Source organism: Elgaria multicarinata, chromosome 9, assembly GCF_023053635.1.
Source record: "Elgaria multicarinata webbii isolate HBS135686 ecotype San Diego chromosome 9, rElgMul1.1.pri, whole genome shotgun sequence".
NCBI lineage: Eukaryota > Metazoa > Chordata > Lepidosauria > Squamata > Anguidae > Elgaria > Elgaria multicarinata.
In genome coordinates, this window is record NC_086179.1 from 43,943,439 (window position 1) to 43,971,353 (window position 27,915).

Here is a 27,915-nt window from a genome sequence, read left to right on the forward strand (position 1 = left end):
CCCAGCCTCATTCTCTCCTGTTTTGCAAAGCCATAGCGAGATGGGCAAAAATCCCATCTAGCCAAAATGCTGAATGGGAGAAGAATGGAAGTGAAGATTGCCTCCACCTCTCCTCCTGCTCTGCATTGGATGGCCATAAGCCTCCAAGTTTGGAGACTTATGGCTGTCCCCTTAGGAGTGTGACCTAAATAGATTTTTTCATCTTTTCTGTACAAGTGTGCTGAGGATATGAAATCACAATAAAGATAGTATTTGGGAGGAAAGCTCAACATTTCCATAAGTGCTTAATTATTATTTTTAATGAAACTTCCCAGGATGTTATTTTTCTCCAGTTGAATGTTTTGTGTAGATGTGGATTTTTTGGCGTGGGGAGGGCTAAGAGGATCAGCATTCACTCAATACTGAGAAAGCAACCATAAATGAACACCATTAACAGCTGATGGAGATAAGCCAATAGCAATACCAACATACATAATGATTGACCATTGGCCACTATGAAGGAAAATCTAGATCAATGAAAGGAATATCAGACAGTTATGGTCTAGCATTGCTGGCATTAACAAAAGATTAAATAATAGTAGCAATTATGGGCAGGAAATCTATTTTGACTGCTTGAAGAATTTAGTACCAAGAATTTGCCTGTGCTACATAATAATATTAACATTTAATACTATGTCAAAACTTTTCATGGTCACCTGCTACTTTAATCAGACTGTTTGAGCAGGTGGCTGCCATGATTTTTTTTCTTGGAAAAGAGGGATATGATTCACAAGACTATTATTCAACATTTTTTGGACAAATCCAATGAAAAAGAAGAACAAAAATAAAGAACTGACAGCACGTAACAATAACTCTTTCCCAAATTCTCCCAAAAGGACCACAGATGTCTGCACAAGTCAAATTAGATTTTGGCATGAGTTCACTAGCTTGCATTCAACTGTTTGGGTGAAAATGAACAAGAAAGAAAGAACATGGAAAAGGTACTGCTAGGAATACAGGGAATACAAGAAACTAACATGTACCCAAGAATGTTTTGAGCAGAGATTGTGCTGCTGTTGGCAAAAGGAAACTCCTTAACAGAAGTAAAAACTCATGTTTGTGTTTATAAGCAACTCACCAAATGACATCTGAACTGCAGATTAAAACTGCAGGAACTGAGCCAACAGCCACTCAATTCATCAGTTGTAGAAGAAGCTCTACGTCACCACTGACCTCGCAGAGCCACTCAGTTCAGAGTTCAGGGCTAGTGAGGCACACATTGTGTGTGAGAGCTTGTACTTGTTATCAGGAAACACACCCTCCTCCTCAAACTTTCTCTACTATAAACACCACCACCCACTACTCCTCCCCTGTGTTGCTAAGTACCATTAGTTATTTCTTTTTCTTTGGCTTAATAATAGAAAGAGTATTTAAGAGTATTTTGCTGCTGGCTGCTTAAATTCAAAAACAAATATGGACACAGCTGCTTGTTCTACACTTATAAAGAGCCACTCTTCTAATAGGCTCAGGTGACTAATAATCAACTCCAGGTGACCGAGCTAGGGCATATTAGCATATTACTAGCCTGAGCGGGTTCTTCACCCCTCCCCCTTTAGACCCTGATGTACCACCAATACATACATAGGTACGTCAGAGCTCACTGGTTAATGAAGAGTTTTTGTGGACTTATTCCCAAGAGTGGGTTGTTAGCCAATTTGATTGACCTTAACATTCCTTTTCTAAACACAATTTCCTAGGTAAAGGATTCTGTAAATAAAAATATCAGTTCCTATCATTAGAACATTATGCAGATAAAGGAAACAGCAAATGTGCAGGACTTAACATTCAGTTTGCTCTAATGGGGCAGAGAACCTTTGGGCAGAATTTCTAAGAGGGATCAACCTGTTGGGTTTTAAGCTATCAATCACAGGCACTCATATGACTTAATATTCCTCCATACAAAACATAATAATCTCCCTCACACTCACAGAAACTAGTCTGTCGGGGACAAGCTAGAATTGTTATCCCCAATATCTAGCTTTCTACGTGCAGGAATTGTTTTTTCTCTGAAGTAGGAAGACCCGCCAAAAATCCCTCCTGTAGGACAATTTTTCCACTCTATGGAAACACACATCATGATTGTAATAACTCGCTGTTCCTAGAAAGAGCTGCTCTTTCCTGCCAACAGCCATAGCTTTTCTTAAGAATTGTAAACATTATACAGAGGCTTTTAGACTGTTATGCCTTTGTCAGGATTGCCCACATTGGAAATAAATCTTCTCTCAGGAAGAAATCCTACTGTGTGGTTTGTTAGTATTTGGCACAAAAATGCTTTTTACAGTCACAAAGTAAATGCATCTGCTTGATGTCTCAAACAGGGTTGAAATGGCTCATAGGCGCTCTCTCATTTATGGCCAGAGTTTTTCTAAGCAAATTTGTTGCAATCAAAATGGGCATTGACAGTATGAAATCAAGATTTGCTCAACTATCACACTTGGCTTTTGTTTTTTGCTACTTTTTGTTTTTGAACAATCTTAAGATGTGTTGATTTCTGTACTAATGTTGTTCCCCGCCTCGATCCAAAGGGAGAGGCGGGTAAGAAATAAATAATAATTATTATTATTATTATTATTATTATTATTATTATTATTATTTGGCTAGGTCGCACATAATGCTAACCCATGTTATAGGGTTGTCATGTTGCGCAAACCCAGCTGACCTAGCAAACCATGGTTTGTTAACCACATACCCAGAAAGAGAAATTATGGTTTGTGGTTGGATTGTAAACTCTGGGTTGTTTAAACCATGGGTTGTCATTATGTGCAAACCCAGAACTGTGGATTCTTTATGAGTTGGTTCACCAGGCTACAGCGCCAGCAAGCAAGAGTAACTGAAAAGCCAGCTACTCTATATGCCACTACTACAGCACCACAAATGCATTTGGGATACAGGAAGGGAGCAAGCAAAAGAGATGGGAAATAAACAACTCAGGCTTTAAGAAAAGAGACCATATTTTGTTCAGTCATTTGCTAGACAAACCCTGGGTAGGGCAACAAACCATGCATTAACCATTGGTTAAATAAACCATGGATTAGCATGATGTGCAAACCAGGTTAATGTGTGTGTGCATTTTTAAAATAATCTTCTCTATAGTATGCCCATACAAACAACATGGGAACAACCCAATCTCACAGAAATCAGCTTAATCCCAAGTACTTTAACTAGCTGAACTTGGTTTCAAACCAGCCAAGTTCATGGAGCTAAGTTGGTTTAAATCCAGTTGTGACATTTTAATGTAGATCACAAGTTTATATGTAGATCACAAGTTACAGAAACAATATAAATACTGTCTTGTAACATTATAGCTAATATAAAAGATGCAGATAAAATAGAACAAAATTACTTCTGCACTGCATTTCACATGCAGATATCCTTAAAGAAGGCTTGGATCCTGCAGCAAGTGCAGCTCAAATCCTGCTAGCAGGATCATTAAATGCACCTCTTTTATTTGGCCAAGGAGCTGAAGGACATCAGTTCTGTGCATTCAGTTGTTTTGTTGCAGACCAATGACCTCCTCCACACCTCCACACATTTCCAAAGAGATATTTTGCTGCGCTTATGTGTCCCTCCCTCACAGACATTAAGAAACACACAATGGGCCCCCGTTCCCCCGCCCCCACCTCTCTACCTGTTCCTGCAACAAGGCTGTCTGTGAACAATGCTAGCTATGCTCACAGTCTTTGCCTAGTATTTGTTACTCTTCAGGTTAGCTGGGTATTTTTTATCTGCTAGACTTTTGCACAACAAATGTGATGCTGTTATTGAGTTGTTGTGGGGGAATACAGATATCTTGCCTCAAGGAAGCACTTACACTGTAGTAGGGCCACTGCATTTTCCATAGATAGACACACATACACACACACACACACACAGACCTGAGATGTGCAATCGCCATTCTCAAAGGTGTGCAATGCTGTGTTCTCATTGCACTAGTAAGTCCTGTATGTGCAAGTAGCACGCATGCCTAGCTATGCCATCAGTGGTGATGTGCCCTCCTCTCTCTCTCTGCCATGTTTATACCATTTAAAGTTTACACTTTTAAGTGTGTGTGTGTGTTTCGGGTGGGGGAGTGCTGTAAAGTACAAGCACTTTCCTGCTGGAACATTAAGGTGCACAGTGCTCATGTAGCCATTAAACAAGAAATAGACAAAAATATCAACAAGTCTATCCTTGTTAGTATCACCATCTCATGAACTTTGTTCCTCTCTCATTCTCTCTCTCTTTAAATTTAGGTCTTTTCTGTGTCCTTCTCCTCACCAGAGAGCACCTGTCCCCTACCCATTTTTTAACATGGTAAAAGGTGAAACATCTATCCCCCATCAGCAAGGTTAGCACCTTTCCATTATATGCATATAGCCTATCATGTAACCAGGACTGGATAAACCAAACTTAGCATGGATTGAAAATTAAAGGGGTGGAGGAGTTTGTCATCTGAAAAGGTATCAGGACAACATTTGGGAATCCCTTGTCTAGATCACATAATCAGATTCTATAAAAGTTCTGGAAACACAACCTTCATTTCCTTTTCAATTTTTTGCCATGGAAAATCATTCTGTACAGCTGTAGGCACCACACAGCAGTCTGCTCAAGTTTTCCAGGAATGTAATTAAAACTGAAAGCACTGTGTACACACACCCTTTCACCAGACTGTACAGAACCTCAGCATGAGGCCATTACACCCAATGGAGCCAGACACTTAATTGAATGCAAAAAACTACTTAAGAAACTGAGATAGGCCAATATTATGTCCTTATAGATGACTTTAAAGTGCCTGCTAGGTGGAGGGTGCAATTTTATAAATAAATAAATAAATAAATAAATAAGAGGTTAGACAAATGCAAATATGTTTACCCCTAGCCATTAGCCATTGTGGCTAAATAGAAGCTTCAGAGATATACCAGTTGATAAGGGATAACCAATGTGGAAGGGCCATTTCCATCACACCCTGCTTATCGACTTCCCAATGTTGGGAACAGAACTCTAGACTAGAATAAATCTTTGGTCTGATCCAACAAGGCTTTCATAGAATGCCACTCCTTTGATTTACTGCAACATCTCCATTTCACATCTTACTTCTTTTTATTGATGGTACCTAACCCAGCACTTCATAGCAAAGTCATTATTTTCTTTCCCAAAATTTCTGACTTTATCATTCTATTCTATGAAAATGTAAGCACAGTTCTATGGAAGAGTTAATAAGTGAACAGCTCCCCAAAAGATAACTGTCCCAGCAAAGTGATCCCCAATGATTATGTGAAGGCCACAGATTCTCAGCTGTGGATCCACATATCCTATATAGCAGCCTTCCCCAACATTGTGTCCTGCAGATGTTTTGGACTACAATTTCCATCACCCTCATCATTGGTCATGCTGGTTTAGACTGATGGAAATAGTAGTCCAAAACATCTGGAGGGCACCTAATGTTCATGCATAATCCAAGCAACACTATGCTGCTAAGCCTACAGATCTGAATTCTTGGCTGTGAGGTAATGATGAGGCAGTGTAGTGTAATTGATAGTCTGATCACAATGGTTATAGTTCAAAATTAAGTTATCTTTCTTAAAACAAGGGACTCTGGCAAATCTACCATTACTGAAGGTCATCCAATCTTTGTCATAACTGACTGCAGTCAACAGATGGTATCTTGCAGTCCAGAAAAGGTGGAACTATTACCTAAATAGCCTGGGGAGGTCATCCAAGCCAAACAAATAATCAAAAGGTACATTTATTTATTTATTTATTTAATTACATTTATATACCGCCCCACAGCCGAAGCTCTCTGGGCGGTTTACAACATTTAAAAATAGTAAACATTAAAAGTATACAATTTAAAAACACACACACACACACATAAAAAACAGTATAAAAACAACAGTATCCATTTAAAAACAACAATTGTGGGGTCCATTAAAAACAAACTTAACGTTGTTAAATGCTGTTAAAATGCTGTTAAAAATGCCTGGGAGAAGAGAAAGGTCTTGACCTGGCGCCGAAAAGATAACAATGTTGGCGCCAGGCGAGCCTCATCGGGGAGATCATTCCACAGTCGGGGGGCCACCACTGAAAAGGCCCTCCCCCTTGTTGCCATCCTCCGAGCTTCCCTTGGAGTAGGCACTCGGAGGAGGACCTTAGATGTTGAGCGCAGTGTACGGGTAGGTTCATGTCGGGAGAGGCGTTCCATCAGGTATTGTGGTCCCAAGCCATGTAGGGCTTTATAGGTTAAGACCAGCACCTTGAATTGGGCTCGGAAACATATAGGCAGCCAATGCAAGCGGGCCAGAATCGGTGTTACATGCTCAAACCTCCCTGTTCCATCTATCAATCTGGCCGCCGCATTTTGCACAAGCTGCAGCTTCCGGACCGTCTCCAAAGGCTGCCCCATGTAGAGGGCATTGCAGTAATCTAATTTGGAAGTTACCAGAGTATGGACAACTGAAGCTAGGTTATCCCTGTCCAGATAGGGGCGTAGCTGGGCCACCAACCGAAGTTGGTAGAAAACACTCCGTGCCACCGAGGCCACCTGAGCCTCAAGTGACAAAGATGTTTCTAGGAGAACCCCCAAGCTACGAACCTGCTCCTTCAAGGGGAGTGCAACCCCATCCAGAACCGGCTGAACACCCCCCATCCGATCAGAGGAACCACCCACCAGCAGCATCTCAGTCTTGTCTGGATTGAGCTTCAGTTTATTAGCCCTCATCCAGTCCATTGTCGCAGCCAAGCACCGGTTCAGCACATCCACAGCCACACCTGATGAGGATGAAAAGGAGCAGTAGAGCTGCGTGTCGTCAGCGTACTGATGACAGCGCACTCCAAAACTCCGGATGACCGCACCCAACGGTTTCATGTACATGTTAAACAGCATGGGGGACAAGACCGATCCCTGCGGAACTCCATACTGAAGAGTCCACGGGGCCGAGCAATGTCCCCCAAGCACCACCTTCTGGAGCCGTCCTGCTAAGTAGGAGCGGAACCACTGCAATGCAGTGCCCCCCACTCCCAACTCAGCCAGACGTTCCAGAAGGATACCATGGTCGATGGTATCGAAAGCCGCTGAGAGATCAAGGAAAATCAACAAAGTCACACTCCCCCTGTCCTTCTCCCGACATAGGTCATCATACAGGGCGACCAAGGCTGTTTCCGTGCCAAAGCCGGGCCTGAAACCCGACTGAAATGAACAGGAATGCTGTATTCAGAACATGGATTCACTGAATTTGGACCAGAAGTTTCAGATCCTGGAAGGTTCAGGTAAGGAGAAGTCTGAGATACTTTTAAAATGACAGAATGGATTTTATAAACAGATTTAAAGAAAAACTGTTTTACATTTCAAAATATACTGGGTATATAACATGATTTCTAGCACTGGGTCTTCAATGTTAACTGTGAATAATAATGATGATGATGATGGAGGAACAACAGTAAAACTCCTCATCCCCTGCAATATGTTTTACCCCATGAAGTTCAGCAGGTATGTGGCTGTGGGGGGTGGGGATAATTCCCCCACCCCCAGTTTCATGTCCAACAACTTTGCATTAACCTTTATTAACCTGTGCCTTTGAGACTCTTGGCAGGGACGGAAAATGGAAAAAAAAAGGACAGAAGTTAAGGTTACCCCTGACTTCTCTCCTCCTTTGCAAACAGCAAAATACTATTGTTACTCAGAAGTAGTGAGCAGGGTTTTAAATATACAAAAGGTACAATTAATACACTATTTGTATTTTATGGACAGAGAATCTGAGATGCATATCAGCAGCATTCATGCTTTAATATCTAGGGTATATTTAATTGACCTCAATGAATCTATTTATGTTTACTTAATTAAGTACTTGTTGGTCTGCTTTTTCTTTAAGACTGGATCAGTGGGTAGAAAACTCTATTGCTTCCATCTAGTCTCTTCTGGATTTAGTTATTTCTTCCCTATAGCGGTTCACGAGTCATACGTCATGAAACAGGAAAGGAAGCCATGTCTAAACAACAAATGGAGCCAACTGATGTTTGAATCAAATAATCCATTATAGTATTAACCAACTAAGAACTAGAGATGCCAATTGTTGAGGAAATATGCTCTGGCTGTCCAAACCATGTTATAGACTGTTTTATCAAAACAGTGCTGAGATGGTCAAATGTTCATAGCTTTTTTTCACAAGGTTAAGCACAATTCTAAGAGGTAAATTGATGCCTTAGAATCAATTCTTTCGTTGGCAAATAATAAACATTTCACTTTTAGTAATACCATTTCTCCCAAACTGGAAATAATATTTTCTGCACCAGCCTTCCTCTACCTATATTGAACTACCTGTATTGAACTACAACACCCATCAGCCCCAGTTTGGCTTGGGATGAAGGCAGCTGCAGCACAAACACATCTAGAAAGTACCACACAAACAATGTATTTTTACTGATTAGCTAACATTTCCTTTTTGCTTTTAAAGGAAACTAAAATTACTGTTTAAATCCAGAGAACAAGGTCACCTTTCACACTCAAAAACAAAACCTTTAGACTATAGATGCTTTATTGAGAGATCATAAGCAACAACGTATGTTAGAGCAGGGGTGGCAATGTCTGGGGTCACCTTGTTTTCTAGACAAGAGGTACAGGGAAAGGCAGTGGGAAGGTGCCCTTGGGCACAGCCAGGACTGCTACATGTAAAGTCAGATATTTATTTATTTATTACATTTCTATACTGCCCAATAGCCGGAGCTCTCTGGGCAGTTCACAAAAATTAAAACCATTCAAAGTATAAATCAACAGTATAAAACCATAATATAAAATACAATATAAAAGCTCAACCAGATAAAAACAGCAGCAATGCAAAATTACAAATTTAAAACATCAAGTTAAAATTTATTTAAGAGATAAATTTTATTTAAGAGATAAGAGACTTTTCATTGATTTATCCATTCATTCATGTATTACATGCCTAAACTGCCCCATAGCCAAAGTCCTCTGTGTGGTTTACAAAAATTAATGAAACGTGAAAGTGTGGAATCTTGATCTCTCAGGTTTTTTGAAAAGAATGTGCTACATTCTTTTCAGAAAAGTAAAGGGGGGAAAGAGTATACACAGACTTGGCAAAGTGTTGAAAAAGTGGAGGACACTGAGAAGTGTCAATTCAACACACTTAAAAGTGAGAAGATCACATTTCCAAGGGGGAGTTATTCCCCCCCCCCCTTTTGGTGCACTTACTCATTTGGCTCCCCCCCCCCAATTTTAGGTACTTTTGAACTGCAATACTGGGTTCCTCCTTTCTCTTACTATTATTTCTCCTCCAGTCCTTCCCAACTGTGCAGAATTTAACCTACTACCAATTTCCTTGTATGTTACCTACTCTATTTCCAGACTTCCTTTAAGAGCTGAAACGTACCAGGAAATTGAACAGGCAATACTGCACATATCAGATAGCTCTAAATGTGCTCCTTAATGCTTGCAAAGGACTGAAATATTATATATATATATATATATATATATATATATATATATATATATGTTTGTAGGACCCTATCTGCACAATTGTGAGGTGATTAATTTTTTTAAAAGGTGGCAAATGAGTGATGATCCTTTCAAAGTGCAATTTCGGCATCGGTGAAGGGGCAGTTGCTGACGAGGGAGGCTGAAGGCGGCACTGGTAAGATTGCGAAGAACGGCACATCAGGTTGTTGTTTTTTGCCACTTTTGCCAAATGGTTCTGTAGGCCTATCCCAGCAACCTACAATAAAATCACACTCTTGGGTTTGGACGACATGGCAACCAATCATGGGTATGAACAACTCTTACAACAAACCATAGGTTCTCAGGGTGGCTTGTTTGCAAAAATTAAGCCACTCTGTGGAGAATGCAGTCAGAGAACCCAATCAGACAAACTAGTCTTTCACCACTGTTCTGAAAACATTGACAGTCAATGAAAATAGAACACCAGCATGGGAATTAACTATGGCTCCGGGATGTAAGCAAACCCAGCTTTCCGAACTTTCCATTAACTGCAGTTAACAACTAAAGCAGAGTTATGTCCACAGTGTGTGTGTGTGTGTGTGTGTGTGTGTGTCTGTTTCCAGGAAATGTAAGTATTTTTAAGGATACTTTATACTCAGGGGTTGTTTAACAAACTTGTTAAGGAAAATGTCATTCTCATTCAGTAGTTCATCCCTAAAATGTGTAGAATTTGACAGCCATATCAGAGAGTCTGATGATAGTACCAAGGGATGGATTACTTCAGCTATAATAAAAACTACCATAAGAAGAGTATAACCATATGAATGCCCCATATTTAATTCCTTGAGAAAACTCTGGATGCAGGAGTAAGTTAGACGCTTCCCTTGGGAACTTTCTAATTGTATGTGGCCAAATAAAAAGCTTTGATCTAATCAAAACCCTTTTCTACATTACATAAATACTTGGCAACAAATTGATTTTGGTTATTCTAGAACAAAAACCTTGATTGGAATAGATAAGTGTGAAGCTAAACTACTACACAAATAAAGATTCCAGTTAATGCTTTAAATCTTTAGCCTATTAACACCAGCCTGGAAAGGTAACATATGAGATTTATGATCTGAAAAAGTACTACAGTGTGTAAATGATAATAAGCTGCAACAAATGAAACAGCTCCTGAAGTCTGGCAGCTTACACATGGCATGTATTTCATTTAAACCCCCAAAGTCAAGATTTTCCAAGCTGAGCTACCCAATATGTACATTATTTTCACTTTTGTATATTAACAAAGATTACCTGAGTGTTGTCTCTTTCAATTCTCCCTTACATTTAGTCAATGAGAACCAGATTTACTACATATCAACATTGTTAACCTTTATTCAGAAGACCTCAACCTTGGAATTCTATGTTATCCTACAACACCCCTGACCATGCTATCTGTGGATGAAGAGAGTAGTAGCAGCAGTTTATTATTTTCGGTCTAACAACCACACACATAGAGGGGGGGAAAGAATATGTAAATATAAAATATGTACTGAAAAATATAATATATCAAAGTTAAGAGCAGAGTCATGAAACAAGTATAGAGGGTCTGATTCAGATGGCTGTATTTAAAAACTTCGCAACTGGCTCTGTAACTAGAATGTTAGAACCTTCAAGTAAAATAACCACGAAGGACTCTAGTATACACAAGGAAAAGATCGGGTATTAGGGAAAATAAAAGTTTCTCTAATTCCTTGATAAAAATGACAATTGAAGAAGTCATGCAAAATGGGAGTTGTAGTCCAGGACCATTTGGGGACCCAAGGATTGGAACGGCTGCTTCCAAACAGCATTTTCAGATTGCAGTGCTTTTGATGTGCAAGCAATTGAGAGGGAATAACTCAACTTTAAAGTCAATTCCTCTCTGCTTTTGTTAGCATAATCGAGAATAGCGAATATACATGAGATTAAAACCTTCTTCTTCTTCTTCTTCTTCTTCTTCTTCTTCTTATTATTATTGCAGCCTTCTCCAACCTCGTGTTCCCAAGATGTTTTGGATTTTGCTTCCCATCAGCCCCAACCAACATGGGCAATGGAATACCATGAGTTGTATGCCAAAACATCTGGAGGGCACCAAGTTGGGTAAGGCTGGTTTATTATTTATTTATTTATTTATACAGCACCATCAGTGTACATGGTGCTGTACAGAGTAAAACAATAAAATAGCAAAACCCTGCTGCTTAGGCTTTCATTCTAATAAAATCATAATAAAACAAAAGGAAACGGATGGGAATGCACCAAACAGGCACAGGGAAGAGTAAAACTAACAGTATAAAAGTAAGGTCAAAATCAAGTTCTAAAAGCTTTAGAAAAAAGAAAAGTTTTCAGCTGAGCTTTAAAAACTGTGATAGCCTTCCCTAGCTGTATATTTTTAAACAGACTATATTTAAAGGCTAGCATTCTACTATACCTATAATTCCTAGGCCCACTTCTTATGCTAGTGCAGGGGTGTGCAACTTGTGGTGTTACAGAGGTTTTAGCATACAGTGCCCACCATCCCAAGCCACCATAACCAATGGTGAGGGATCATGGAAGTTGTAGGCCAAAACATCTGAAGGTCACACGTTGCTCAGCCTTGTGCTATTGGAACAGCTTTGCTGCGGCTTCCTCATAGCTTCACCCCACTGCCCTTTGCAACATCTGTATGTAGTTGAACACAGAGTCTGAGCCAAAGACTCCACCACAGCCAGAGCTGCCTATCTGGGCAGCAGTTGCTTAGGGAGCAACCATGTAATCAGTACATCAGCCATGATTTCCTATAAGATATGAATGGGCCCTTCCAATAGAGAATAGATTTTCAACATCTACCTTAACCTTGACATCTGCTCTGAAGCAAGCTAACTATCAAGGGCTGCAGCAGGGGCTCAGCTGAATGAATATTTATTTTTATAATAAGATTATTCTTCCCTTCAACTATACAGCACTCCAGGCGGCTCAAAAAAAAAACCCCAAGGCAATCCATCAATAAACAACACAATAAGACATTCAATTAAGATCCTTTAAAAATTAAAAAAAAGACTGAGGCAGCAGAAAACAATCCAACACTGTAAAACATAATCAGCTAATGAAGATTAAACACCTGCCTAAACAAAAGGTTCAAAGAGATGAAACATAACGTAGCAGACGCTAGATAGCTCTCCTAAGGCAGAGAATTCAACATAATTTAATTTGTTACGAAAATATTCCTACTCCGAAAAAATAACCTGGACATAGAAAACTAGATGTCATTTTGGGTAGACATCTAGTGTTCTCTATGCAAGGAACTTTTTTTTTTAAAAGGAGAAACATTCAATCATGAGAGCTCCAATATGAAGTGGTACAGGATGTCACAGCTTTAGCACTTTTGATGAAGGGCCAAATCAGATCTTATTTTTATTGCATAGTTAGTGAGCATGCTTGTGTGGTTAAAATAAAATATTAAGTGCAAGTGTGAGCGTGTGTCATTTTCTTAGGGACTGAACACACAGAGAGGAAATGTTTAACCTTTTTCGCTTCAAGCACAAATGTGATAAATTCTCCCTTACCCTGTATAACAATTAGTAGTATAAACATTCCTTCTAGCACAATATACTGCAGTCCTAATGAATATTTTGGGAAGGGGATGGCAAGTATTAATTATACAAACAAACAATAACAAAAACAGGCATGTTGCACTAACCAGATCACAAAATGACATTTCATTTAGTTATGAATGCAGTTCTTTGATCTATGGCAAGAGTGAAGTTCCCCAAAGCACTAAGAGTTTAGATCTTACCTGCAGGTGCAACTACCATAACTTCATTACGCTTTGCCTCAAGTTTGTCCCTCACCCACGGAAACTCTTGTAAGGATTCTAGGAAGGTCTCAAAAGCCCTGGGCCCTCGTGTAGGTAGTATGTCAAGAAGCATCATGGTTTTCCTGTGGTTGGTGACTTGGGACCTTATTTCTTGCATATGGTTTTCTGTTAGAATTCCTTCTTGGTAAAGATATTGAATGATAAGGCCCTCCACCAGCAGTTCTGCACACAGCTCCAGGCGCAATGAGCGCAGAACTTGCTTGTCTCTTGCATCCATCCTGAAATAGAAGAAACACAGACTGGATTCAGACAACATGATAACTAATGGTGGTTTAAATAGTTAACGGTTGGTTATTTAACCCATCGTGGGTTATTGTGTTGTGTGGTGGGAGTTTTTTAACCAACAGTTGGTTATTTGGCTAAAATAACCAACACAAATAATCAACGCTGTGCAGAGTTCGCTATTTCAACCAATAATGGTTATCGTGTTGTGTGTGTGTGGGGGGGCATCAGCCACAGAGTCACAAGGCAAGAACAGTCAAAGCGGCAGCTGCTGCTCTAGTCCAGCTGGCAGTATAGATTTCTAGGGTGACCATATGAAAAGGAGGACAGACTCCTGTATCTTTAACAGTTGCACAAAAAAGGGAATTTTAGCAGGTGTCATTTGTATATGTGGAGAACCTGGTGAAATTTCCTCTTCATCACAGCAGTTAAAAGTACAGGAGCTATACTAGAGTGACCAGATTTAAAAGAGGACAGGGCACCTGCAGCTTTAACTGTTGTGATGAAGAGAAAATTTCACCAAGTTCCCCATATATACAAATGACACCTGCTGAAATTTCCTTTTCAATACAGCTGTTAAAGATACAGGACCCCTGTCCTCCTTTTCATATGGTCACCCTAAATTTTTGGCAGCAACCCACAGTTGACTGTCATGTTGTCCAAACGTAGCCAAAGAGAACCTGAAGCCTGTTTGTCTTATAACACTAAGGAAGGGCATTTTAAAGTTGAAAACATTAAAAAAAAAATTTAGATTATACTTCCTGCATAATTTTAGCACCATAAACACAGTTTTGAAGAAACTAAAAAGTGTGGGTTTTAAGACTGGAAAGCCTTCTCCCTTTATAATCCTTTTGCAAGACTTTCACATCTCTTTGCTTCCGTTGACATGTATAGTACTCACCACATACTAAGGGTCACTTCAAACATTTAAAACTTTCTTCAATGATGTTCCACCCATTTCCAGGACACATATGTGTAAAAGGATCCCCAACCTTTTGGGGTCAATTTGGGTCAACAGCTGGTTGGCCACTGTGTGAACAGAGTGCTGGACTAGATGGACCCTAGTTCTGATCCAGCATGGCACTTATCTTATGTTCTTATTTTGGCATATTTAGAATTTTGTAAGAATGTCCTGGGCGTTCTCACAAAATGGCTGCCATGGGGAGGGACTTGCCGATTCATAAAATGGCTACCAAAGTGGTCACCAAAAGCTATTTCACAGAAGACAAACTGCTGAAGCTAAAAAAAAGTAAATTGCTCAAGATATAACTACAAGACAGAGGTGGAAGTCTGAGCTCCATACCACAAAACCTCTCTTTTGAACCCAAATAAAATGGTGCTGGAAGGCATCACTTCAGCTCTATGCAAGCCTCGCAGTTTAAAATCATCACCATCTTAAGAAATAAAATAAAAGTCAGGAGGGGCAGAGAGCCTATGAGGAACCAGGAGAGCTGTCTGTAGGCACCTTGGAGACCCCAGCCCAAAGGTCTTAAAGTCCTAAAGCACCATGTCTTCCCACCTGATTCTGACCATCATTTAAGTCTTCAGTGAAAGTGGTGTTCCATGTCCAATGAAGCCTGGTTGGTAAGTATGTCAGACAGGGCCTTCTTCATTGTGGCACTGAGGCTTTGTAATACTCTGCCCCTGGGAGTTTTGGCCAGCCCCTCAGTGACTGAACCTTGGTGCTTTATAAAAATGAGAGGTGATTTTTGTTCTTGCTTCTGGAATTATTATTATTATTTATTTATATAGCGCCATCATGATACTTTTTGTGACATTCTCTCTTGAATGAAACGGATTAACCTGATCTGTTTCAATCGGGTTTCAGACCTTATTTTGGAACGGAAACTGCCTTGGTCGCCCTGTGGGATGACCTCTGCCGGGAAAGAGACAGGAGGAGTGCGACCCTGTTGGTTCTCCTGGACCTTTCAGCGGCTTTCGATACTATCGACCATGGTATTCTTCTGGATAGGCTGTCTCAGCTGGGAGTTGGAGGTACTGCGTTGCAGTGGTTCCGCTCCTACTTGGATGGCCGATTCCAGAAGGTGGTACTGGGGGATTATTGCTCTGTGCCGTGGCTCCTAAGCCATGGGGTTCTACAGGGCTCTATTTTATCCCCTATGCTGTTTAACATATACATGAAGCCACTGGGGGAGGTTACCTGGAGATGTGGACTGAGGTGTCACCAATTTGCGGATGATACCCAACTCTACCTTTCCTTTTCATCAAACCCAGGTGAGGCAGTGGCTGTTCTCAACCAGTGCATGGGCATGGTAATGGACTGGATGAGGGCTAACAAACTGAGACTCAATCCAGACAAGACGGAGGTACTGTTAGCGGGTGGTTCATCTGTCCAGCGAGGTGATGTTTACCCTGTCCTGGACAGGGTTGCACTCTCTCTAAAGGATCAGTTCCGTAGTTTGGGGGTGCTCTTGGATCCAGAACTGTCACTTGAGGCACAGGTGAACTCAGTGGCAAAGAGCACCTTTTATCAGCTCAGGTTGATATACCAACTACGCCCTTATCTGGACAGAGATAGCCTAGCTACAGTTATCCATGCTCTGATAACCTCTCGTTTGGATTACTGCAATGTGTTATATGTGGGGCTGCCTTTGAAAACTGTCCGGAAACTTCAGCTGGTACAAAACAGGGCAGCCCGCCTACTAACAGGGACTGGCCGACAAGATCATATCACGCCAGTCCTTCTACAACTTCATTGGCTGCCAGTCCAGGTCCCGGCCAGATTCAAAGTGCTGGTATTAACATTCAAAGCCCTAAACGGCTTTGAATGTTAATGTTTCCGTTCTTATTCTCCTTGATCTAACTGCAGCCTTTGACACGGTTGATCATGATCTTCTCTTAGATTCCCTTCATGACCTTGGATTTTGTGGCTCTGTCTATAACTGGTTTGCCTCCTATCTAGCGGGTCGCTCTTTCAGCGTGTTGGCTAATGGCAGCTCGTCTTCCTCCTTTCCCCTTTCAGTAGGGGTTCCGCAAGGCTCGGTGCTTGGCCCGTTGTTGTTTTCCTTATACATGTTGCCCTTGGGCAAGCTTATTCAATCTCATGGCCTCCAATATCATCTGTACGCCGATGATACACAACTATATCTGTCATCTCCGGAACTTTCTCCTGATGTTCACGATCGTATCTCAGCATGTCTTTCAGATATCTCAGCTTGGCTGCTTCATCGTTGCTTGAAACTTAACATGGCAAAGACTGAACTGCTTGTTTTTCCTCCTAAACCTTCTCCTCATCTCTCATTCTCTCTTACTGTCAATGATGTTACGCTTACTCCAGTCAAGGAAGCTCGTAGCCTTGGCTTTATATTCGACTCCTCGCTCTCCTTTATTCCTCATATTGAGGCAGTAGCTAAATCTTGTCGATTTTTCCTGTATAATATTGCCAGGATTCGATCATTTTTGTCTGTCTCTTCTGCCAAGACGCTTGTTCATGCACTGGTTATTTCACGGTTGGACTACTGCAACCTTCTTCTCTCTGGCCTTCCTTCTTCTCACATCAGTCCGTTGGTTTCTGTTCACCACTCTGCCGCAAAGATCATCTTCTTGGCTCGCCGCTCCGACCATGTTACTCTGCTTCTGAAATCTCTTCATTGGCTTCCAATTCACTTCAGAATCCAATATAAACTTCTCCTGTTAACCTTCAAAGCTTTTCATGGCCTAGCTCCTTCCTATCTCTCCTCTCTCATCTCACACTATTGCCCCGCTCGTGCTCTTCGCTCCTCTGATGCCATCTTTCTCGCCTGCCCAAGGGTCTCTACTTCCCTTGCTCGGCTTCGTCCATTTTCGTCTGCTGCCCCTTACGCCTGGAACGCTCTTCCAGAACATTTGAGAACTACAAGTTCAACCGCAGCTTTTAAAGCTCAACTAAAAACTTTTCTTTTTCCTAAAGCTTTTAACACTTGATGTTGTGCAGACTTCTACTGTTACTTTCTACTGTTAGTTTTACCCTACCCTGTGCCTCCTTACCCTACCCTGTACCTGTTTGCATTCTCTTCCCCTCCTTATTGTTTTACTATGATTTTATTAGATTGTAAGCCTATGCGGCAGGGTCTTGCTATTTACTGTTTTACTCTGTACAGCACCATGTACATTGATGGTGCTATATAAATAAATAATAATAATAATAATAATAATAATAATAATAATAATAAACGGCTTGGGGACAGGTTATTTGAAGTAACGCCTCCTCCCATATGTGCCTGCCTGGAGCTTAAGATTATCCACAGGGGTCCTTCTCCGTGAGCCCCTGCCGAAGGAAGCGAGGTAGGTGGCTACTAGGAGGAGGGCTTTCTCTGCTGTGGCACCCCGGCTGTTGAATGAGCTCCCCAGAGAGGTTCGCTTAGTGCCTACATTGTTTTCCTTTCATCGCCAGCTGAAGACCTTTTTATTTTCTCAGTATTTTAACAACTAATTTAACTTAAATTTAAACTCTGCTGTTTTAATCTCATATTTTAACCTATATCAATTTTTGCTGTGTGGTTTTATCCTGGTCGAGCTTTTTATATTGCATTTTGTATTTGTGTTTTTAAATTGTTGGTTGTTTTATTATGCTCTTCATGGTTTTGATTTTTGTGAACCGCCCAGAGAGCTTCGGCTATTGGGTGGTGTAGAAATGAAATAAATAAATAAATAATTTTTTTCATGATATTTAAGGTCCTGTTTGAGACATAAAGTTCAGGACACAAGTTACTGAATAAAACAACATAAAATAAATAAGATCTCAAAGGACAGCTTGCAAATAAGAGTTAAAACAATCAATATATAAAACAAGATAAAATACTACTAAAAGCATGAGCATTAAAACATATTTAGCAAATATTAAAAAGTCAGATATATGTATAGAACTCTCATATATCTTATTTTCCTTCTATAGAGTTCAAGTCAAGATACATGGGTTTCGTAGTAGACCTGACCACCCCCTCCAAAACCCTCCCCATCCTGGTACCCTCCAAACATGCGTTGAAGTGCAATTGCCATAATCCTTCAGCCACTGTGGGCACTGTTGGGGATAATGGGAGTCTAATACATTTCAAGGGGAAATAGACTGGCAACCAGTTTGCACAACTTTACAAGCTTTTTCGCCTAGTCACTCTTTTACACCCTTCGTGGTTTAGCATTCACCATGTTTTTAATTTATCGTTGAAAACCTGGCTGCAAAGAAATACCCAGCAGCAATTGTAGCAAACACTGCAAAAAATAAATAAAGATCTATGTACAATGGAAAGCCTTTGTCTGCCTCTCAATGACGGGATTTAAATACACCCCCCCCTTTTAAAACACACACAGAGAGAGAGAGAGAGAGAGAGAGAGCGCAAAGAAATGGCAGGTAGCTTGCACGAAAATAAAAACTGAAAACCGAAAGAGCACAAAGGAAGCTTTAAAACACGAAACAATGGCATGGATTGCTCCGAGAACTCTCCGGGGGAAATTACATAATCATCCAGAGGAAGCGGGGGGGGGGATGTTTTTCTGTAAAAAAATACTTACAAAATTAAGCGCGGGGATCATTTATCAACCCCAGGCAGTCGCCCAAATCGCTCTTTCAGCACCATCTTTCTTGAAGGCAAAATCCCCGAACAGGAAGTGCTCTCCTCCCATATTTAAAAAGGGCAAAATTTAAATGGAGGACGCACACAACACTGAATCAAGCCAGGACTTGAGGGTAATTATGAGTGGGCAGCAACGTGTCCCGTCTATCAAAGGTGGGAGCCAATAAAGAAGCTCATGTCTTTCAAACTCTTATTTCGGGTGAAAAATGTGATTATTGTTTTTTTTTTTTAAAAAAATTAAACACTCCGTAGCTATTATCCTCCCATTTCTAGTTGAGAGTGGGGATGTCACTGAGAATGGCTTGTGATAGTCATGCAGTGTTGGAGATGAGGCTGAAGTTGAGACAGTAGTTTACAACTACCCTCCAGTGTAGTCCAGTGTAGTTCTTGCCACACTGCAGACAGAGAAAGGGGTTTATAAAGCTGAAAGAGAGTGCTTACAACAGCCGTGCACAGTGTTGCTATTGAGAGTTGGAGATGAAACTGGGACTGAGAGCAGCTTAGAGCACAATGTAGTCCAACGTTATTAAGCTAAACGTTGTGTGTGCCATCACAACCACTATATAGCAGATGTGGACTGAGACTGTCACAACAATTCTGTTAATTTCTCCGTATTTATTTGTGAAATATAACATCACAGTTATGGTATGGATATTTCGCCTTCCAAAGGTTCAAAAAATAAAAATCAGACCAGCAGTAACTGTTGGTTTGTGAACAATGCTGATTATTATAAGCTTTTAGTTTGTGCAGTTTGACAATATACCTCCTAGCAACATGAAGGCATTTAATTTGGATAGAGTTTCTTTTAAGTGTGTGTGTGTGCGCGCGCGTTTCATCAATGAAATTATGTTAATTATCAAAGCCTTGTTCTTTGAGGCCCAGTTCAATTCAATATTTCCCAAATACTATTGGATGATGATGATGATCATAGCTTTTATCCACTATTTTCCCATTCATTTCAATGGGTTTACTTTAAGTAAGACTAACAGTACAGTGTGTGTGCTGATTTACAGCATATAAAGAGTATAGGTTCCTGCCACAACCAGTTTGCAGTCTAAAACTCAACAACAAATGAAGTGGAGACAGGGATAAACAGAGAAGCAATATGCATTTGTTTCTATGGTTGCACATGCTTAGGTGGAGCTACAGGTGGAGTTATAGGAGGGCATGGGAACAAAGGGGGATGTATCAAATGCAGAAAAGGTGGGTTTTGAGAAAGGATTTAAAAAGGTGGCATCATGGTGGCATGAGTCCTAAAGTGCTGTATTGATAATATTGAGTTATATTAATGTGATTTCTGTCAGGGGTTGCATAAAAGTGGTGGGCATGGCTGAGGGTCAGTCTTTCTAATTAATCTCACAAAATCATGACTTTAATTAGATGTGAATTTAAAGTAACAACTGTAAATGTGCAGTCTTCCAAAGCTCTATGCTTGAACAAATTTACGGAACTGGTTACGTATTAAACTGTCAACTGCTATTTAAACTTGGTGGGTTTTAAAAAAATCATTAGATTAGTAGTTTCTTGAGTCTGAGAAATTTTTTCTATGCAATACCTTCATTTTGTAATCCATTCCACTACATGAAAAAGCTGCCTTATCCAGGTTTAAGTGTTCCCCCAAATAAAATTTGGCATGACTCTTAAGAATCCCATTTTCTGGGTTGTCTTTCTTAAGCTTTCAAGAAATATTGTGAACTACCTGTTAAAAACATCTCTAATCTTCTGCCATCTCCAGTTGACTTTGTAGGGGCTTTAAAAGAGGGAATTCCCTCTTCTAAGCCTTCCATCTGCAGTTTTTTAAATAAGCTCTTACATTAAACATAATTAACAGGTTTTGTAAAAATTGTCTGATTAGTTGGGGATAAATTTTAGTCCATCATAAGGTTTTAATTGAGTAACCAATTAATCAACTAAACATGGTGGCCCTAATTACAATAAAAACTAAACACACATTGAAAGTAATGGAAGTACCTGAAATAGCTATTGGAAATAATTGGAATGAAAGCAGAAACTGTTCAGTTTACAAACTATAGAAGAACTCTGTACCAGTCCATAGATACACAAATGTTTCTAGTTTTAAGAAACAGAATAAGGTCTCCTTTCTACCCTTATTTTGTTTGTTTGTTTACAGTATGTTTTTAGTTGCTTTTTAGGGCTATGTCTTGACAAAGCATGTACAAAAACGAGAGAAGCATTAAGAAACATACAAAGTACACTTGGAAGCTGTTTTAAGATACAATGCTAATTACAAGTTAAAGGCAGCATTGAAGCAGAAGGATTCTAAGGCTCGCCTGCATGGACAAAAGGCATAAGCCAATAAGAATCGCTTTATGTTTCTGTTTGAAATTGTAGTATTTAATGTAAGCCAGAACCATGACTCACAGCATTATTAAATAGTTTCCTTTCATAATTCACGGCAGTGTTTGCTTTCAAGGCAATGTATCAAATGTCAAAAAATGTGTCTAATCTTGCATGTGTGCGTCAAATCAGGTACTGCTGGCTGTAGCTCAGAAGCGCAGAACCAAAAGGGTTGGGTTGGGGGTGGACGACTGGGACAGGCTCTTCCCCAGTTTCCCTGAACATGGGCTTTACCAGCTAGAGAAGACCCACACAGAATGAAACAACAGCACAGGGTAGGATTCCTCTCCCCCTCATCCTTCACAAAACCGGGTAGAGTGGAGGGAGCAGAGCTCTTCCGAGCAGGGCTTGGAAGCCAGTGGGCGCAGGGCTCACAGACTGGGTGCTAGCCTCCATGGGTCAGATGCAGACCTTCTGCAGGCTAGATGGAGTGGGATGGAGTTTCTGCACCCCTGCTCTAGCTAAAGACATTTAGAGAGCAATCCTAAAACAGCATCTGGGGGACACAGGATATTTTGGATTCTTGGATCCAAGTCCAGAGACAGCGCCCTAGCCTCGGATCCAGGAGGCCAAGCTTCCCACCCCCTTGCAGCTGGTGTGGAGAGAACCACAACCAACTCCCTTTACAAGCTTGCAAACATGAGCTCATAGAGGAAAGGAAGGGGGCATGCCAGTGGGTGGGAAGGAGGCTGGGAGTTGGGATATGAGCTATCCGCAGCCTCCTTTCCTCCCCGTTTCCAATGCCTCCACCAGATGGGTGAAGTGTCCATGTAGCTAAAATGCAGAGCAGGATAAACAATGTACCTCCTGCTCTGTATTGGATACTTGTAAGCCCCTGGGTTCAGAGGCTTACAAGTACTCAGGAAGGATCACATAGGATTGTGTCCTTAGGGTGCAATCCTAGACAGAAAAAAAAGTTGCAGGATGTTTTTTTCTGTCAAAACCTGCACAGGCCTGCACCTTTACATGCTCAACTCAAACTAGTGTTATCAAGGAATTGTGGAAAGGCTGGTGGGGAAGGGGGGAAGGCTATTGCGTTTACATTATATGTGAATCTTTCTATTTTCTTGAATGTATTGATAAATTTGCTGCTATTGGACTACATTTTGTTTATTACTTGGTTTTGAAGAGCATAAGAAAACTATGCAGGTGGATACAATACTGGAAATGCAGTCATCAAGGTTTGCTAGATGCAGTTTTCAATACCAAAAAGTCCCATCTAGAAAGCAATAGTGTGGAGGTGTGGAAGATTTGGAGCCATCTACCATCTAAATGGCTTTAGTCATTTGGGCTACCATTAGTCCAGCTGGTGAAATTATCAATCAGCAGAACTGGGAACAAATATATAGATTCTAACAAGCCAATATTATTGGCAGCTTGAATGAATTCTGTAATGCTTCCACATTCATCTTGAACATTTAAGTAACTTGTTTTTGTGCTAAAAAATATCCTTATTCTGTATTCTCACAATGATTTCTTTAACATTCTTTTGTGCCAAACCATCTCATTAAACCATCTCTTTTACACCAAGACCAGTGTAAGAGTTGAATCCAGATTTATACTGGGTTAACTGTACTGACTTTCTGTATCCCCCACCCCTTGGCAACCCTTCCAGCCCCTTGAAAATACTACATAGAGAGACAGGAGTCCCTGCTGAATGAGATGAATTGTGGTGTGTGTGTGTGTGTGTGTGTGTGTGTGTTCCTTCTACAAACAGAGCCCTTCCTCTCACAGAAGGCAGATCCTGGATCCAACACAATTGTTTGAATGCATGTTGGCCACCCATTGTTGAAAATCCCATGTCACATGCTGCAATACAATTTATGAGAAATATACTAAGCTTTCTGTTGTAATAACTACAGAGCATATCTAGTTTTCTATCCTGACTAATTTCATCATGGCTCCAAGTCTTCTGATGGAAATCTGTTTCTTGATTGCAAGAGAACAGAGTTTCCTGAGGCTTTTGATCCAACCTTATTTTCACTAAGTCCAAGGGGCTTGGACTTTAAAGATATATACCAAAGAAAATATCAGCAGATATACCACCACTTTGACCTTCCCAGTGCTGCTTTTGAGAAGAAAGATCTAATAAGTTTAAAAAGGAGAACAATGTAATGCCATTGGAGAAATATGGCCTTTAAAAACAAGCCTGTGATCACATCCTAGACTGAAATTAGGTTGGCATTAGTAACGCCATGAAAGAGTATTTTAAAATTTTAAGGTGCCCTAAGAAAGCTAAACAGACAGATGGGGTAGACATTCTTAACATGGTAAATGTCAGCAGTGCCAGCTTGAGTTTTTTGAGAATGCTTGAGCAAGACACCCTTAATGCTCCCCCCCCCTCTCAACAAGTCTATCTTCTCACTGCCATTGTCACCAGCAGCTATTGCTCCTCCTGGTCCTCATCATTGATGCTTGCTTGCTTGACAGGCAGAGGAAACAGGCAGTGGCATCTCCTGGTCTTCCTTCTCACTGCCAACTTCGTCTGGGCCAGAGCAAGAAGCAGGTTGAAATGGTGAAGAGGAAAAATAAGTCCAGGAGGCTCTTTCAGTGGACAAAAGCTGGAGTGTGGGCAGTTGCCCGACCATGCTGAATCTTGACGCTAGCCCTGGATGTCAGCATAAGTAACTTAGATTTCAAACCAAATACTTTTTTCAAAACATTGAAGCCTACAAAGAGCTTGATGGCCTGCCAATAAGGAAGTATATAATGTACACCTCAGCAATTACGCAATGGAACGACCAACTGGCAATACAGGATTTTCAGAAGATATTGGGGAAAAGTCTGAAATTACACCTGGTGTCAAATTTAAATTGAAATTATTATTTATCAAACTTTAACAAGTTACATCCCAAGTGTTTATAAATGCCATATATTGTGGGAGATATCTTTGTGAACTGCCCAGACAACTTTGGCTATTGGGCAGTATAAAAATGCAATAAATAAATAAATATCCCATGTTATGCTAGTGGAAAAATTACAAGAGTTAGTTTTGCTGCACTAGCAGTTGCACAATCACTGTCAGAACTAGCACAATTAGTGCAAGCATCACCAAGTCTAATAAGGTCGTAAGGAGTTGTGCAAGACCTTGTGCAATTTATTGTTCATTTATTTATTACATTTATATCACACCTTTTTTATCCAAGGAACCTAAGGTGGCATACATAATCTTCCTCCTCTCCGTTATTATTATTATTGTTTATTATTATTATTATTATTATTATTATTATTATTATTATTAATGTCCCACCTTCTTTCCTCCAAGGAACCCAAGGCAGCATATACAGTCCTCTTCTCTATTTTATCCTCACAACAAGCCTGTGAGGTATGTTGGGCTGAGAGTCTGTGACTGACCCACAGTCACCCAGTGAACTTCCATGGTTGTGTGGGAACTAGAACCTGGATATCCTAATTTCCAGTTCAACACTCTAGCCACTGCACCACACTGGCTCTTGTGCAAAGATTTGTGAAAACCTTGCACAATGGCTTGTGCAACATCTTGTACAACAGCCAGCATGGCACTTAGACACTTGTGCAAGGATAAAAATGGAGTTTCCAGAAGCAGTACAAGCTTTGTGCTAGAATGACATCGTTGGATACAACTCCATACTGTACTTTAATTCACCACTGATCAGTGGTGCTGGTAACAAAAGAGGATATCTATTGAATAAGCCTTAGGATCCAGCTGAAGTGGACTTTGATTACTCCCACATTGTGTGGGAGTAAATTCAATGGCAATCAATTGTGCTTTCTTTTATATTAAATATTTTTGAATTGTTGCACAGGGCTTGTCAGACAAAACCAAAGTAATAGCCCATTCTCAAAATGCTGTTATCGTTTCTATATGGGTTACCTAGCGGTAATAATGCTGGATTTTGAAGGGTGACCATATATGTTTCCAAATTCCATTAGAAAATTGCAAGTGGTTCACCACATTACATAAACTGTATAGCGAAAGTGTTGTTTTTAAAGGCTTATAATAAAGGTCTTTGTTAGCATGAAATACTTTTTCTGGTAATATGAGCTGAAGTGTGCTGCTGCTCTTGAAAAAGACAAACACTGGTGCAACTAGATTTAATCTGTTAGTCCTAGGTTTAGTTTTTAGTTTGCAATAGAGCAGCATTCCAGTTTGGAAACTACAAAAAAACTGAAATATGAGACACTGCATTTGTTTATTAGAAACCTATCCAGTCTCTTACAAGTCTCTCCCAGTGCCTGTGTGGATATGTGATAGTTTCTCAACATTGCTATGCCAAGAAAAATAACATTATAGAAATGCATTGGTGTCACCAATACTAAGAGACAAATGGTTACTGTCCCAAAAGGCCAGGGAAGAGTAGGCATAATTCTTTGCCTAGAGGCCTTGGGCCCATCTTTCCCTCAGGTGCATGGGTGATGTGTTTTCTGCAACTGTGATGTGCTACCACCATTGCTGCTGGGTGAATTCAATGAGCACACACATGCTGCTATACTGCATGTTCCCACTAACCAGTGAGCTTATTTTGAACACAAAACACAGCATGGGGAAAAAGTATATGCGTATGTAAGAGTGGAGGAAACTTGGTGTCATCATGAGGCCACCACAACTACAAACATAAGATAGCTCTTTAATATGTGCTGTTAGTTTGCCCCTTCCTCCCATGTTTGGCTTGTTTACTGATAAAACCAACTTTGGAACTTAAAAACTGGGGAATAGTCCATGTTTTAAAAAGTTTATTTAAATAGTTCATTTAATTAGCCTGGAATTGACTCATTTTAACACATCCATTCATATAATTGTTTTTACAGTGTTTGCTTTCATTTGTATTACTGTCCTGATTATGGTTTATATTGATTTTTTTCTGTTATATTAATTACGGATTTCTATATATGCGTGTGTGAGCACTGGCTTTTTGCAATGGGAAGCAACAAATAAATAATATAATCCAGACACTAGGTCAAATTACAAATGCCTTGCCCAAACTGGTGATCCCGGAATTTTCTGTGTGCGCAAACATCAGGATTAGTGCTGGCAATCACCAAGCTTTTAGATTTGCTAGTGCTGACATCTTTACCCTATACTTCCTGCTCCCTGTTATTTATTTATTTATATAGCACCATCAATATACTTCCTGCTTCCTGTCAGCCCTCCTTTTGAATGGTGCAGTGCACTATGACAAATATTCAGCTGTTGGATCTGGCCAGGCTGGAGGTAGCACATCTCCCCTCTTGTGTGGTAAAACTCTGGGCCAACATTTATATCCCCAAAGATTCTTGGGTGATCTCACTGTGTGAGCTCCTGCGCCCCTCATAGACCAGGCCTCTGACTCCAGAGTCAATGAATAAAGTGAGTCACAGGAAAGCTCTAACTAGTTTTAACAAATGTAACGTGTGAACCAAGTGATCTGATATGACTAGCAATAACTTCCATGATTGCAATACCTAAAACAAATCACAGAAGCAACTGCTGCCAGCTATATTCACAATCACACATGGATTACTACATGTGTAATCTTGCACCCAAATCTTACAGATAAACTGGAGTTTTAGAGGAGTGAGGAGTAAAGTTTGACCTATCCCTCCCCCTGTTGACATCACATATTTAAATGTATGTATATAAAATGAAGACTAGTCAGGATACAAATACCAAGAGTCTTGGGTCACAATCCTATGCATCTTTAGACAGAAAAAAGTCCTGCAACTCCCAGCATGCCCAAGCCATTGAACTTTGTAGGACTTTCTTCAAAGTAAAAATGCAATAGATTGCACAGTAAAATGCCACATGCAGCCAATGTACTCATAAGTGTAAAATAATGGAGTCATTTTTCTTTCAGAATCATGTTAAAACCCAAACTATTGATTAGCAATTAAATTAAGACCAACAAAAGAAAGTCCTTCATTATACAATAAATAATTAATGTATGGAATTCAGCACAAGTCATGCTGATGGTCACTTAGATATGTTTAAAAGGGGCTTAGACAATTCATGGAGCACAGGTCTATCGACAGCTGTTAATCATGACAGCTACATCAAATTTCAGGGTCAGTAACAGCATGCCACTAAATACTAGTTGCTAGGGAGAAACCATGGGGGAAGGTTCTGGGAAGCTTGTGGGCTTCCCAGAAGCATCTGATTGGCCACTGTAAGAAACATGATGCTGGAGTAGATGGGCCACTGGTCCAATCCCGCAGGGATTGTCTTTTGTTCCCAAGATTGCCCGCCCTTCGCGTTAGCGTCATGGGTCCCAATTCATGAATGCCACTACAACATGCATGCTATTAGTTTATGCCAACCTTCCCTAACCTGGCGGCCAACAGATGTGTTAGACTACAATTCCCATCATCCCCAGACAGCATGGCCTGTGCTGGCTGAGAATGATAACTGATTGGGAAAGGCTGGTTTATGCAGAAATACTTCAGTTCTGGAATTCAAAAACACATTT

At 40.4% G+C, this 27,915-nt stretch overlaps 1 protein-coding gene and 1 long non-coding RNA gene across 7 annotated transcripts in view; one reads left to right on the top strand and one right to left on the bottom strand.

Moving 5' to 3' along the window:
• The window catches only part of LOC134403533 (uncharacterized), a 33,288-nt gene extending 8,616 nt beyond the window's left edge, over nucleotides 1–24,672 (top strand). Inside the window, exons 2-7 of one of the 3 annotated variants that reach the window (XR_010025813.1) lie at nucleotides 4,272–4,366; nucleotides 5,609–5,758; nucleotides 7,148–7,284; nucleotides 9,575–9,662; nucleotides 11,472–11,590; nucleotides 18,460–18,810. This is a non-coding gene — a long non-coding RNA (uncharacterized LOC134403533). Of the gene's footprint in view, nucleotides 1–4,271; nucleotides 4,367–5,608; nucleotides 5,759–7,147; nucleotides 7,285–9,574; nucleotides 9,663–11,471; nucleotides 11,591–18,459; nucleotides 18,811–23,923 lie in introns of those variants that run through there. The other 2 variants (XR_010025814.1, XR_010025812.1) reach the window with 2 other exon arrangements.
• Nucleotides 1–27,915, bottom strand: part of CRADD (CASP2 and RIPK1 domain containing adaptor with death domain) — a 52,291-nt gene that overhangs the window by 20,163 nt on the left and 4,213 nt on the right. For 3 of the 4 annotated variants that reach the window (XM_063133791.1, XM_063133792.1, XM_063133789.1), the window contains exon 2: nucleotides 13,263–13,561. In XM_063133791.1, the coding sequence (XP_062989861.1) occupies nucleotides 13,263–13,560 (298 nt within the window). In that variant the 5' untranslated portion in view covers nucleotide 13,561. Of the gene's footprint in view, nucleotides 1–13,262; nucleotides 13,562–19,073; nucleotides 19,238–27,915 lie in introns of those variants that run through there. The other variant, XM_063133790.1, reaches the window with a different exon arrangement.